Source organism: Tympanuchus pallidicinctus, unplaced genomic scaffold (assembly GCF_026119805.1).
Source record: "Tympanuchus pallidicinctus isolate F22 unplaced genomic scaffold, pur_lepc_1.0 scaffold5, whole genome shotgun sequence".
In the NCBI taxonomy this organism is placed as follows: domain Eukaryota; kingdom Metazoa; phylum Chordata; class Aves; order Galliformes; family Phasianidae; genus Tympanuchus; species Tympanuchus pallidicinctus.
This window is the reverse complement of record NW_026294769.1, coordinates 68,702,867-68,717,005: the sequence shown is the minus strand read 5'-3', so window position 1 is coordinate 68,717,005 and position 14,139 is coordinate 68,702,867. Positions and strand designations below refer to the sequence as shown.

The window sequence follows — 14,139 nt, the reverse complement described above, 5'->3', positions numbered from 1 at the left end:
ATTTCAGCATGCCTTTTCCTCAGGCCCTAAATCATATTTATAGTCCCGAGAGCCTTTCTGTCAGGATATATTTATATATATATTTTCCTATTCTGAGTGCCCATAGGAAACACGAGCATTCCTAAGTAAACGGAAATAGTCAGAATTAAAATAGAGTGTGCGGTGTGCGTTTCCACGCTGGAGAAGGGCCGTGGGAGTTCTGCTCTTTTCTCACCTTCACCCCGTGCTATAACGGCTGGTATGGTTACAGTTTGTCACTGCAGTTCACTGCATAAATACAGCATTTTATTTTTTTTTTTAATTCTAAATATAAGTTTAACCATAGATGAGTTAAAAAAAAACATTGTGAAATGGGTGTTTGTTTTTGTGGCTGCAATTGTATTCTTTTCTGAACAATACCCCATTTTACGGGCTTTTCCAAGAAAGTCCCCTCCCTCTTCCACTTAAAAATAACTGAAGAGCAGCAACTGTGTTGACAAACAGTGATTTGGCTCAACATTAACAGCAGGAGGAGTTCAGCCAGCCAACATTGCAGCTTTTGAATTATCCGGCCCATAAATGGAGAATCAGTTTGTTTCTGGGAGTTGGCACTTCCTGGGGAGGTTGGGGGCTGTGTTTTTGTTTAGACTAGCAACTGCATCCATACCAGTAAAGCAAACAGATTTGGGACCGCTCTCTGGCACAGAGACCAACTGGTGTGGACAGGGCTGTTAAAATCCCATTTCTACTCTCCAAGGCATGGTGACCTCATCCCCAGTGCCTTTTGGAATGTGAATCCCAAACTGTACCCAGGGAGGTCTCTGATTAGCACCAAAACTCACCACAGGTCCCTTCAAAATATTCATTTTAGTAACAGGCACACAGGATTGCTCTCTGCAGTGTAATTCACTGCCTGAGCAGCCTGGGTTAATAAAGCCTTTCGTTATCCAGGTTGACCTGCTTGTCAGCCTTGGTTGCATTTGTTTGGTCCAGGCAGCAAATAAATCTCAGGGCATTTGGCAAGCAGAGACTAACTAGGTGGCACGCACTGCCCATCACAGAGGAGAAACTTGGAGCAGAGCAGGGGTTCACAACCATGATCGAAGCTCCTGCTTTCAGGTTTGGCTTTACAGAACTCGGTAAATATTTAAACAACACCTCTGAAAAACTGTGCTGTATCTATGTCCAGCCCTTTGGAAAAGCAGTTTGGCCTTCAGGGTGTCCCTGCAGATCCCCAAGTGAAGAGGCAGCAACCTCTTTCCTTTATGTGTAGGAGCTTGTGGGGGGGAGGGGGGAAATGGGAGGGAGCCTACAAGGATTAGTTTAATATGGGAATTTCTGACAGATAACAGTTGCTGTTTTGCTCTTTGCTGGCTGGATGCCTGAAGCTAAGTCCACAAGACTTTGTTTGCTGGGCTTTTGCTTTTTCACAAACTGCCCGTATTCTAATGCAGACTCTTCTCCAATGTTTTTCCTTTTTTTTTTTCCTTTAGTTAAGAGAATGCTGATTAAGTGATGACACTTTAGAGGCCTTTTTTTTTTGCAAAGATCTAAATTTTAAAAAGCCACAAGACATCTTCTTCCCATGAAACAGTGGTGTTGTGGGAGGAAGGATCCATTATTCAGCTTTTAAAGACTTGGTGCTTGCTTAAATCCCCCATCCGGGCTGTTCAGCAGCCCCTACTCCCTGCCTCTCTGCCTGGCTGGGATCTCAGAGGAGCCTCAGAAATCAAAAGCTGGCTGTACCTAACCTACCTTGGCAGTAAGATGGAAAATAACAATAATCCATGCAAAACAAAGGCCATTTATCCTTTAACTTCCTCCGTCTGTCCCAGAATATATGAGCTATTCTTGCTTAGCTTTCTCCGAATTACAAATCCAGCCAGAATGCTTAGGAAATGAAGCCTGTTGGGGGAGAAAGAGAATGGAATGAACTCTTCTTCCTTCCTGTCCTTCCCTCCTCTGTCTGGCGCTTTTTGTTCAGCTGGATCATGTTATGCATACTTGGCTTATCTGGTGGCTATCAAGGTCAGCCTAAGGGAATAAGGTGTTTCATTGCTATTCAAATGACTGACCTGTAATTCAAACAGGGCCAGAGAGCTGTGGCTGACTCAATATAAAGGGGCTCAACGTCCACAGGTTGATGTTCTGCCCTTTTGGAAATTTCAGCCTGAAACTCCTTGGTATGCATTTAGGGCAGCTGAAGTCATAGCTGGTGCTGTGTTGAGGGCTCAAGTTTTGGGATGGGCAGTGAAAAGCATGGAAACTGACATTTGTTTTACTCTTTTTCTATGTGTGTGTCTCCAGGCTGCGAACTGCTCTATATGGCTTAAATGGACATCAAAGTATGTTTCTCAGCTGGAATATACATCCCCTAATGATCTGATCCTTGGTGAACTGTCTACAAGAAAAGAAAGAACACGGTCTGCTTTTTACAGTTTGGGTACTGCACAGAAGACCTGGAATGTGAAAGGATAAGGATCTGTCTTTGTTGAAGCCATAGTGGAAGAGATTTCCAAGCACCGTGAATAGGGAAAAGAAATACCCAGCTCTGCCTTTTTTTAAGTGTGTCTGGGAAAAACGAATCTTCTTCCCCTATGGACGGAGGTACTGCAGTTGTAGGTATAGCCTAGGCCCCAGGTGGTGAGCAGCCCCGAGAGGACTAGCAGCAGCCTGTCCGTGTTGCCTTAGCTTTCCCCCCACGTCGTGCTCCACCAGCACCAAGATGGTCACCGTCAGGAAAAGGAATGTGAAGGTCTTCACATTCGCCTTCGTGCTCATCACAGTGACGTCGTTCCTGCTGAACTACAAGCAGCAGGTGACCATGACCACTTGGGATCCTAGATACATCATCACTCAGTTTTCTGAGCAAGTCCGAAAACTCATCAAATTTCCTAGGAGGCCGTGTAGCTGTAGCACCTGTATTTCTGAGCTGGGACATTCCCTCTGGTTCGACCAGAGGTTTAACTCAACTATGCAACCTTTCCTGACCTCACAAAATGCCTTGATCCCAGAGGACAGCTACAGGTGGTGGCTGGTAAGTGGAAGGTGTGCTGGTGGGGAGGCGGCCTGCCCTTGGTGTGTTGAGATTTAGGACCTCGGGTGATGATGAACAGGTGGTGGGAGGGAATTCCTGCTGTAAATATTTGTGATCCCAGTTGATGAGGCAGTCAGAATAGGGAGAAAATGAGTGTTTTTGCTGATGTTTACCACACAGTTACTTGTTGCATATGTTCGTTGCCTGCAAGTTAAGAAAATCAGCCTCTCGGAACATGTTCAGAGGAGGGCCACAAAAATGGTCCAAGGGCTGGAATACCTTCCCTACGTGGACAGGCTGAGAGAGCTGGGGCTGTTCAGCCTGTAGAAAACAAGGTTCCAGGGAGACCTGAGAGCGGCTTTTTGATATCTGAAGCAAGGCAATAAGAGAGAAGGGGACAGATTCTTTAACAGGGTCTGTTGTGACAGGACAAGGAGAAACAGTGTCAAACTAAAAGAGGGGAGATTTTGACAGGATACAAGGAAAAATTTTTTATAATAAATGTCGTGAGCAGTGCAGCATGTTGCCCTGAGAGCTGGTGGATGCCCCATCCATGTAAACATCCGAGGTCAGGCTGGATAGGGCTCTGAGCAACCTGATCTAGCTGTAGGTGTCCCTGTTCAGTGCAGGAGAGTTGGATTAAATGACCTTTAAAGGTCCCTTCCAACTCAAATGATTCTATGAAATTCCCTGTGGGAGCTAGGGATTTGCGAATCTCAGTATTAACTCCCTTCTTGTTGGGAGGAAACTCCCTTCTTGTTGCAAGAAGAATTTGTAATGCAGCTTGTTTCACTTCGGGTGGTAAAAAAGGCCTTCTGCCTTTTTGTTGAGGCAGCAAAGCAAACTTATTGGGAAGTGTGTGAATCGTTTGGGGCTCTCCCAAGTGTAAGACTTGCAAATACTTAGCAGGATTAAACAGAAAATGATTCATTCCATGTGTATGAGCACAGGCTGCATTGTTGCTGGTGACATAAAACAGGTCTGCAAGGCACACAGGTACACTGGGTCACGGGAGGGAGCAGTTCATATGTATCCTTAGGACTGGGTGGTGCAAAGAGCTGGATCTCAACATCATGAAAGCCAGTAGATACCTTGTTCTAGAAGCATAGGAAAGAAGATGGTGTTTCCTGATGGTTTGTCTAATTGAATCCCCTTTTGTGTTTTCTTGAAATGAGATCTTGCATTAAATGAGTTGCTGATGGCCCCTGCTTCCCAGCTGCTAAAGCACAGGTTCTGGCTGGTTTCATAATGAGTTGCCTCCCTGTTTGTCACAAAAAAAATAGTTTCACAGAGCTTTTCTTGGAACACACAGCTGCCTACAACCTGGTCTCCCGTGCACAGCCCTTAATGTGGAATTAAAGTGCACATTCATATGCACGTTGGAGGGGTTCAGGTCTCGGAGGAGGTGTCAGGTACTGTAGAAACAAGGCTGAATCTGATTTATCACTTTTCACTCCATTGCCTGTTGCATTTTCTGGTGGAAAATAGCTGCCAGTAAACTGCAATATTCAACTGTTACATAAAATATATCCTCATTTTATGAAAAAGCCCACTTTGAGGCTATTAGTCTCATATTCCAACTCTTTCATCTTTTCACCTGCCCTTTTGCCATGACAGCGGTTTCCAGTCACCCGTGTGTTTTCTTGCTACCCTCATATGCTCTTCCTTCTGGTCCCCCTATTTCTCATGTGGGTTGTTCTCATCTGGGAAGATGACAGGCTGAAGTTCTGCACTCAGACCCATCTTTGATTTAAACACAAGGCTTGGATGCATTCTCTCTTTAAAATAAAAGTTGAAAAAAAGGAAGAAAACTTGGGACTTTCAGTACTAAGTTTCTGATTCTCCTTCTTGTAGTGAAACTGAAAGAGAAAAAGCACAAATATCTAACATCAGTTCAACTCGAAACAGACATTTGGAGAGGAGGGTTCTTTTTCAGCTAAATGAAGAGAGTCTTATCCCAAAGCTTTTTTTTTTTTTTTTTTCCCCTAAATTTTCAGATCTAACTCTATTTTTACTGTTTTCCTTCATTTTTTAAATTCAGGTCAAGTTCAAAGGGAATACACTATTTCAGAACACAAAATCAAAGCAACTTTTTCTTAGATGGAAGATTTCTACGCTTTTTCCACCATTGTTTTCCAGTCAGAACTTACCTTCAGCCAGAACATGTGAAATGTTTGGGTGACACGTAAAATTGCATTGTTCAGAGGAAATCAGCCACGCACCGAAAACACTTGTCCTAATCTAATGTTAAATGGTGGAGGAGCCCTGCAGCTCCTGTTTGCAACCAGTCTGAGTAGCCCTTTCTGAGACAGTTCCTTCTGCAGTTGATGTATCCCAGGTGCATCCTGGGTGAGCCCCATTTCTGCTGTTCAGTTTTAGTCTCATTTTTCAAGTTTATTCAGTGATTTCTGCCAGTCTTAAAGAAAACATTGCTTGTGGCCACATTTTATGGTTGCTTGGTTTGCTAAGTCAGTGATTGGTGACTTTTCACTATATCTGTACTTAAAAGATGAAGCACAAGGAGAAATTGCTTGTTGTTACTTCATTTCAAGACAGAAATCTTGCAGGACAGACTCCAGACAGTGCAATGCTTTCATTACCCTGTAACTGAAGGGAGGGTGATTCTGCTGGAACTCTTGTATAAGGCTGTGCCTCTGGTATAATGGGAAGACAAAGGTGATATGAGCTAAATACATGGAGAGCCCTTGCTGGACATGTTGCTCTGTCAAGCTTAGCCCACCCTCCCTTCTTATAAACCCTGTTTCTAAAGTTATGAATAGGGGTTATTCAGCCAAACGATGACATGGCACGAGTATCTCTCCACTTCTAGCAGAGCCACAACTGATTTCAGAGCCTAATTACAAAGATTTGAGGTGAAGTGACATGTGAGGCCAAAGGACACGGCGGTTTTGCTTGCTTGCAACTCTTTGCATGGTTATCAGTCTCCTTCATGGCGTATTTGTGGAATATACAGCCTGCTTGGTAGTATGTGGCCTTTTGGAGGAGAAATACTCTTGCTATGTGTGAAGGTCTAAAAATCTGCCTGGTTGTGTCTTTGTTCACAGAAACAAGAAGCTTCTTTGTACAGCTGTTACTTTTTGTTTGCTTAAATGCACCCAGGAGATAAACCTTCCCTTGATTTAGTCATCCTTCCTTCCATCCCTCCTTCCCTCCCTTTCTCCTCTCCTCTCCTCTCCTCTCCTCTCCTCTCCTCTCCTCTCCTCTCCTCTCCTCTCCTCTCCTCTCCTCTCCTCTCCTCTCCTCTCCTCTCCTCTCCTCTCCTCTCCCCTCCTCTCCTCTCTTATTCATGTGTCCCTCTGTCTTTCTGTCCATTTGCATTTACTCATCTTGTATTTCAGGGATTGTCAAAGTCTCTCTGGAAGTTGTCACCTTATACAACGTGCTGCATTTATCCCTATTATCTGTCCCATTGTCCTGAACAACAGGCTCACTTTCAAGTTTTCTGTTGATCTATGACAGTAGCCCATATATAAGGAACTGGGACAAAAAAAAAAAAAAAATACATGCTGTAACATGGCATAGCATTTATTTATAGTTCTCTTGTTTTGTCCTGAAAGTTTTTCTTCATTGTTTTTAATGATCAGAGAGTATAAAAAATGCAAGAATGAAACTTGCTATTCTAAATTCCAAATAACTCCACTCAAGCTGATGGATTAAAGTTTATAATAAAGTATTAAAGTTTAAACTTATTAAAGTTTATAATAAGTAAAATCAGGCTCAGAGTTCTCTGGCAATCTTATCTGCTGCACAGAGTTCATAAACTTTCACATTCTAACATGTTTTATCTTGAATTTTATGATGCTCAGCTCTTGGGGACATTTGATTAGCATATCTAAAAGAAAATGCCAGCTTTTAGGTCTTGTGGCTATAAGAAAAAGTGTAATGTATGGCTTAAAGATTTTCTCAGCAGACTGTGAATAAAAGGGCATCCCCACCACGTGCATGTGGAAGCTGCTCTTATTTTTAAGGCAGTATCAGAGATACCTGGCACCTGAGTCATGCATTTTGAATGCTCTTTGTAGAAAATTTATCCAAATACTTTGATCACAAGAAATCTTTAAAACTGGGACACCGTGATGCTTGAAATGCAGTACCAAGGGCTCAGCGCCTCGAAGGCAGCATGTTCCCTTCAGAAGGTAGAGCTAAATGCAGTCCCAGTGGCTGTACATACTCGGTGTGACCTCGTGTCATCCTGCTTGGGTGCAAGCCCAGTGTTCAGACCAGCCTTGGACATATTGAGAGAAAGAGCCTGACCTTGTGTTTCCCCTTGTCCCTGCCAGCAGTGTCTTGTATGTCCAGCTGGACAGCACCAGGTTCTCCTGCGACGAGGATAGATGGATTTGAAAGTGCTTTGAACCTGCAGTCCCTCTGAACAGCAGGCTCAGTTTTGCTGAGCTGCAGGCATCCCGCAGCCAGAAACACAAGCACACAGAGCTGGCAGAGGTAGGGTCTTTTTGCTCTTGTGGAGGTGGCTTGTACCAGCCGTGGAAGCTGGAAATCATACAATTTGGCATGCACACATTACTGAGTGCTATTTGCATAAAAAATGCACATTACGTTTATATTTGAAAATACATATTTTATGACAGACACAAATCATTACATAAAGCCAACCCAAACCCTTGAAAGGCCCTATATTCTTCCCCTAAATCTTTTTGATGCATAGTAATTGCAAGACATTAAGTATAACAATAATAATGTCATATTTTCCAGACCAAGGAGACATTTTTAAAATTGATGGTCTTCTTTTAACCTTTCCTTCGGTCTGCAAAATGGAGATTACCTGCATTTGCCCCATCAGGCTGTTGCTAGGATTAATCTTTGTACAATGTCTTATGACTGGAATGTGCTGCCTGAGTTTTAATGCCTCCAAACTGTTGCAGCAAGGCAATTAGTAGCTGTGCAAAAGAGGTTCTCATGGGGTTTAAGTCTCTATCTTTTAAAGACAGTTTGAAAAAAGGGAAAACACTGAAAAACAGTATTTCTGCACTTACTTTCCTAGGCTGCCTGTCAGTGTTCTTGCAAAAGGGCTGTCCCTGATGTGCTACCAGGCCCACACTTATGGCTTTCCACCACTTAGGTTGTATACTGACCCAGGCGTGACACATTTCCACCTACATTCAGGTTAAGCAGGATATTTTCTACATGCTAATATATTGGGATTTTGAAGGTGTGTCTAATATAATGCAGTGCCAAACTTAGAATCAGGAAATCATTAAGGTTGGAAAAGACCACACATCTAGTCCAACCATCAACCCATCCCTACCATGCCCACTAAACCATGTCACTCATTGGCACATCTACATGGTTCTTGAAGGCTTCCAGGGATGTAATTCCACCACGTCCCTGGGTGGTTTGTTCCAATTCATTACCACTCTTTTGGAGGATAAATTTTTCCTAGTATCCAACCTGAACTATCCAAATTGCCCATGGGTGCAGGGTGCACAAGCACCAGCAGGTTTTCCCTTCTAGACTCTTTGATTTCATTGCCACTGCTTCAAGCTATTAGCTCTGAGCATCCTCACATCCTCCCCTTGCATTCCCTTAGTTAGTTTTGAGTACTGCTTCTTAGCAATACTTGGTACCATTACTGGTGGCATGATGGTACCAGAGAGCCTAGGGAAGCCTTCCGAGATACAAAAACAGGAAATCCCAAGGTTTCTGGTCTCTTATTCTCAGAGGACTAGAGACTGAAGTGTTTTGAGATATTTGATATGTGGACACAAGTCAGGTAAAGATTCCTTTTGGAATTGGGCAAGAGATTAAACTGCACCGTTAGATAAGGCTGTTGATTGCAAAGACTTTGGAGAAGACCAGTGACTTCACCAAGGACTCACGGTTCAGGTATTTCAGTGTATTTAAGCCAGCAGCTACATTCATAGATATATCCCTGGCACACACCTACAGCACTTGGAGAGAACATCACATCTCAGCAGAGCTCCAAGCGGGCATTATGCTGCCATCTGCACTGCCAGGGTTTACATGGCTCTGCTTTGCATGATGGGGATGGACTTAGGTTCCTCACAGTTTTCATTTATGGGAAATGCCAAACTGGTGGTAGATTGTTAAAATGACAACACTACTCAAAAAAAAAACAAACCCCAAAAACAAATATTTGGCATGGGAAAGTGAACTATAATTGGCTTGTAATTATAAAGCTATCAAAGTAGACATTTTCAAGAAGTCAAATAATCATTGTGAAATAAGGAACTTGGCTGCATATTACGTCTAAGTTTTAAAAGAGATCTGCCTTGAAGTTAAACAACTGTATTTCCTGTTCTGCTTTGTACTGCTGAAAAGTCAAAGACTAGACAATTGAAGATTAGTCCTGGTCTTGAAAAACAGAGTTCGATCAGATTATCACTGAGGATATAAAAACAGCACCTTTAATGAGGGACTGGTGTTTTCCTGGATGGAGTTAAGCAAAAAGTCCTCCTTCTACTTACGGTCTTTGCAGTCTGTAAAGCCAGTCCTAATCTCAGCTGGAGAAATTCTGTATAACAGAGATTTTAGGACAGTGGTATCCTGCCTTCTGGCTGGGCTTGGTGAGCACATTTTAACATGATTGCAACGCAGGTAGTATAGACTGATAGCAGTGTAACAGAAAGACACTTCAGATCTCAATTCTGTGCCTGTCCATAATGCACCAAAAACGGAAGTGCTACTGCTCATTTCCTTTACTGATGCTATCATTCTGTCTGAAAAGGTAATTTAACATAAAAAGAAGGCTCAGCTGCTTAGGATTTTCTGAAAATTACCTTCTCTGTCTGAATTTTGTTGAGCAAAATCAGTTCAAGAAGAAATTTTTATTTTTCCTAGAGTGATTACGTTCTTTAAAATGTTTTGAAGCAATGTTTGCTGGTATTCTCTTTCATTTCTTAAAGGCATTTAAAGTCAGTTCAGTCTTTACAGAGAGAGGAGTCTGCAAATGGTGTGTGTGTATGTGTTCAAATAACTCAAAACAAGTTCCTTCTTAAAAAATGGGATTTTTCTGCATTATACCCCTGATGCTGCATTCTGTGACATCTATGAAACGCCCTCATTTATTTTGAAGGCTGTGCAGGATTAGGCTAACATTAAGTGGTTTGCTTATAGGCCAATTAGTTTTGAGAATTAGGTTAGACTGGGTTCATAAGAACATACAAGTTTAGGTATGTGAAGATATGTTGGTAACATCACACAAAAAAATTTAGGAGAAAATGACTATTTGTGCTTAAACTGCCTGCAGAATACATATGTATGTATATGTAGCAATAATAACTGTTCTTGTCTGTGCATCCTAATTACCTTTTAGCTGTAGGTGCAGCCATTTGATTACTTGGCCTGGCTTTTCTAATGTCCTGCCCTCAGAGTGGGTTGAAGGAATAACACGAAGGGGTGAGTTATTAATGCAGCCAGAAGAAGGCAGTGCCTATTTCAGTGATGCTGTGATTGATGTCATTTCTCAGCACTACCCAATGGACTCAGAGCTGTGGTAGTCCAAGCCCTTCCTCTTGTCTCTGCCAAAACTCAGCATCAGCTGCAAACCAAGACAATAATGGATGGTAACTTCAGCCCAGCAAGAGTTTTGTGCTGACTTCTTTTAATGAGGACCGCCCTGTGCAATTCATACGTGAGCGTGTAGGTTAGCAATGGTTAGCAGGAAGGTGAAGTTGTTGTCAGTGGGTAGTGGTAGAACAAGAGGGAATGTTTTAAACTATAAGGAGTCAGGGGGAAATTTTTCATTATGAAGTGGTGAGGTCCTGGCAGAGGTTGCCTGGAGAAGCTGTGGATACCTCATCCCTGGCAGTGATTCAAGGCCAGGCTGAATGCGGCCTTGGGCAGCCTTGTTCTATTGGGTGGCAGCCCTGTCCCTGGCAGGAGTTTGGAACTAGATGATCATTGAGATCCCTTGCGAGCCAAACCTTTTTATGATTCTATGAATTTGTTAGGTAAGATTTCTTTGGCTCCTTTGTTTTGAGTCCTTGGCCTTGTTTTCCTTTATCTCTGACCTCCATGGACTTGTCGTTCAATTCTGTGCAAATAAGGTTTCTTTACATAGATCTGTGAAGAGACAACACATAATTTTGATGATCAAACAAAATTTGCAGTCATAGTTCTTTATGTGTACGTAGAGAGAGTAGAACAGATTTACAGGTCCTGGTGCAGGTGAGAGAAAAGCGTCAAAACTAAAGCCAGATTACCCCAGGCTATTGCTGGGAGTCGTGGGAAAGGTATTTTTCTTCCCTCCCTCCCTCCCTGTATTTCCTTGCCCTGAGCTTGCAGAGCAGGGCAAAGCCTTTTGGCGGATGTTGTCTTAGATCCATTCTCCCTTAGAGAGCTTTCTGTCCTACGTGTGAGCAGGTGACACCATGGGTGTGGGCAGTGATTTGTGTCAGCATGCCAGCACTCCCAACCTTTTTAGCAGCCCTCAGAGAGCAGATTCCCAGAAAGGGAGTGAGTGTAACATCACCTGCCCTGCACCTTGCCACTGCCTTCACCGTCTGGCCATTGTTTGCACCACGCACCACAGGACTGATACAAAGAACTTCCCTCCATGGCAACAGGCACAGTGACCAAGGTCCGGGGTGGTTTTCTTCATCCTTGAGAATTTTTTGTATAGCTTTACATCTCCAGCTCTCAGGGTTAACTCTACTTTTCTGTACTGTATTGCCCTAGCGTCTGGCTAGTCCAGAATAACAGAAGTGAAAACTCACTGTCCCACTTCTGGCATATGCCAAAACTTGAGGGAAGGGTGTCCATGGCTACTCTTGCTGGCTTGGCCCTAATTCTGTACTCCGTCGGGTTCCTTAGACTGTTTTGTCCTTCCTAGGAGAGTTAAAAGTAATCTTATACGTGTCTTAACAGAAGATATCTGGTCCAAAGCAGTATGAGGCTTTTAGACTTCAGAAGGACTTTAATTGTGGTGGGGTCAGCCTTGAGGAGAATGTATGATCTGTTCCACTATGGCTAAATAGAGACTGGGGATGTGAGGCTGTTAATGGAAAAGGAGGAGAAAAGGGAAAGCAAGTTAAAAAATAATTGGGAAAGGATTTTCCATGTTTTTCCTTCACTTTTGAAGCTCCCACCTGAAGCCTTGTAGCGTACACTATGGGAAACAGTGTCTGCAGCAGCATGAGCTAAGGTGGTCTTTGAGAAGACATTTGAAGCCATGTCTCACTCACAGAGAAGCTGGCTATACTGGTACAGTGGTAACCTGGAGTGATTTTTTTCCCTCACAGAAACTGCAAGGAGAGAAATCTCCGAAGAATATTAATGATACTCTCAAGGAATTGTTTGGGATCATTCCTGGGGACGGGGACCCACTGCAGGAGCGGGGCACTTTCTCATGCAGACGGTGTGCCGTCGTGGGCAACTCCGGCAACCTTCGTCAGTCTCAGTATGGCCAAGATATTGACTCCCATGACTTTGTGCTCAGGTAAGCAGGCACCACTTCAGCTCCAGAGGTCTCTGTTGTTTGAAGATTCACTGCTATTTTCTGGGACAAGAGAGCAAAAAAGATTTCAAGGACTACCTAGTGAAATCGGGTGCTCAGGTTCTGTCTAAGCTACAGGAATATAAATTATGTGTGTTAAAGATATGACTTCTTGTTTCAGTCTAGAAGGAAAACATGACCTGTCCTGGATTTAGGTATGTGTTGATACTGTAACTTATTCTGCACTGTTCAAAACTGCTTGTGTTTTAAAAAAATGCCTGAAAAAATGATAATTTTGGGTAAACATTCTCTCTCTAGCTAGGGCTGACAAATGATATTTTGCACACATAACTGACTGTGTCAGATCTTTCTTTCTTGCACTTGTTCACTTCTAAGCAGTGGTAGGTTGAGAAGGCTCCTGTGCAGAGAGGAGACAGCTTAATGGCTAGAGCCACTTCATTAGGGGACGTATCAACTCTGTCTTTTGTAACAGTGAGCATTGTCTATTTTTTCCTGCTGAAAGACAAGGAGGCATAGAGAACCTCCCAGAAGGCAATCAAGATATCTGGGCTAAGTTCACTTTGCCAAGGTTTCAGGGGGAGCTCTCTTGACCACAGTAGTCCAACACATTCTCCAACTCTACACCACAGCTGGCTGTGCAGCACAATTCAGGGAGCCTTGGGGGCAGATCAGAAGGCCTTGAATGGAGAAACTACTACTGGAAATACAGTGTGTGAAATTACTCTCTCAGAATGCAATGTTTAGCTGGAAGCAGTTGAAAGTGAGTCAACAGAAGATCAGTGCTATTGAACTGCTAGGCCACCTTAAGCCTCTCTATTTTTGACGCAGTTTGGATACCTAGATGTGTTTGATAAATGATTTCAAGGATTGCTTCCTTCATTTGCGTGCAGCGAACAAATATCTTCCCAGAGGCAGTCAGCCAACCAGATCTTCTCATACGTGAAGGGAAGAGCCCCCCACCTTAATCCCATGGGTTGTAAATGCTTGGCAGTGGAAGTGCATTTATGCTTAACTCTTTGTTCCTTGCTTTGGAGACCACCCAATTCCTGTGTGGACTTTCTTACCTTGCCTGGCCTATGTTTCCAAAATTCTTATAGAAAAGCCTGGCAGGCTTTGCTGGAATGAAAATTGAATTTTTTTTTATAGTAATTAAGGGGATGTGTCCCCCCCTCTGTAGCTATGCATCCCTGGCAAAGGGGAAACTCTCTGTGATTTGGAATTTATCATGGCTGTCTCTGACTTTGAGAATAGAATAATATAACCCTTAGAGTTGGAAGGGACCTTCAAAGATCACGGTCCAGTCCCTTTGCCGTGAACAGGGACATCCACAGCTAGATCAGGTTGCCCAGAGCCTGATCCAGCCTCACCTTGAAAGTCTTCAGGGACAGGGCATCTGCCACTTTTTTGAGCAGCCTGTTCCAGTGCCTCACCCCCTCACTGAGAAAGAATTTTTTCTTACATGTGACTTCTAATTTAGCTGTCTCAAGCTGGATCTGAATGAATGGCACAAGGTTTTAGGATTTGTTGAAGAACCTTGTGCAGAGGAGGTGGCCCATCCATGTGCTAATCCAACAAATGAAATCTCTGATGATCTGGTAATTCACTTTCACATACTCTGGCAATAGATCCAAGTGTAGAAAAGAGCCTGAGGTGACACCCTCCTTTC

General features: G+C 43.2%; 1 protein-coding gene across 2 annotated transcripts in view; it reads left to right on the top strand.

Annotated features, from left to right (window-relative positions):
* Positions 1-14,139, top strand: part of ST3GAL1 (ST3 beta-galactoside alpha-2,3-sialyltransferase 1) — a 70,714-nt gene that overhangs the window by 44,296 nt on the left and 12,279 nt on the right. The window contains exons 1-3 of one of the 2 annotated variants that reach the window (XM_052703601.1): positions 996-1,118; positions 2,287-3,016; positions 12,259-12,455. In XM_052703601.1, the coding sequence (XP_052559561.1) occupies positions 2,705-3,016; positions 12,259-12,455 (509 nt within the window). In that variant the 5' untranslated portion in view covers positions 996-1,118; positions 2,287-2,704. Of the gene's footprint in view, positions 1-995; positions 1,119-2,286; positions 3,017-12,258; positions 12,456-14,139 lie in introns of those variants that run through there. The other variant, XM_052703600.1, reaches the window with a different exon arrangement.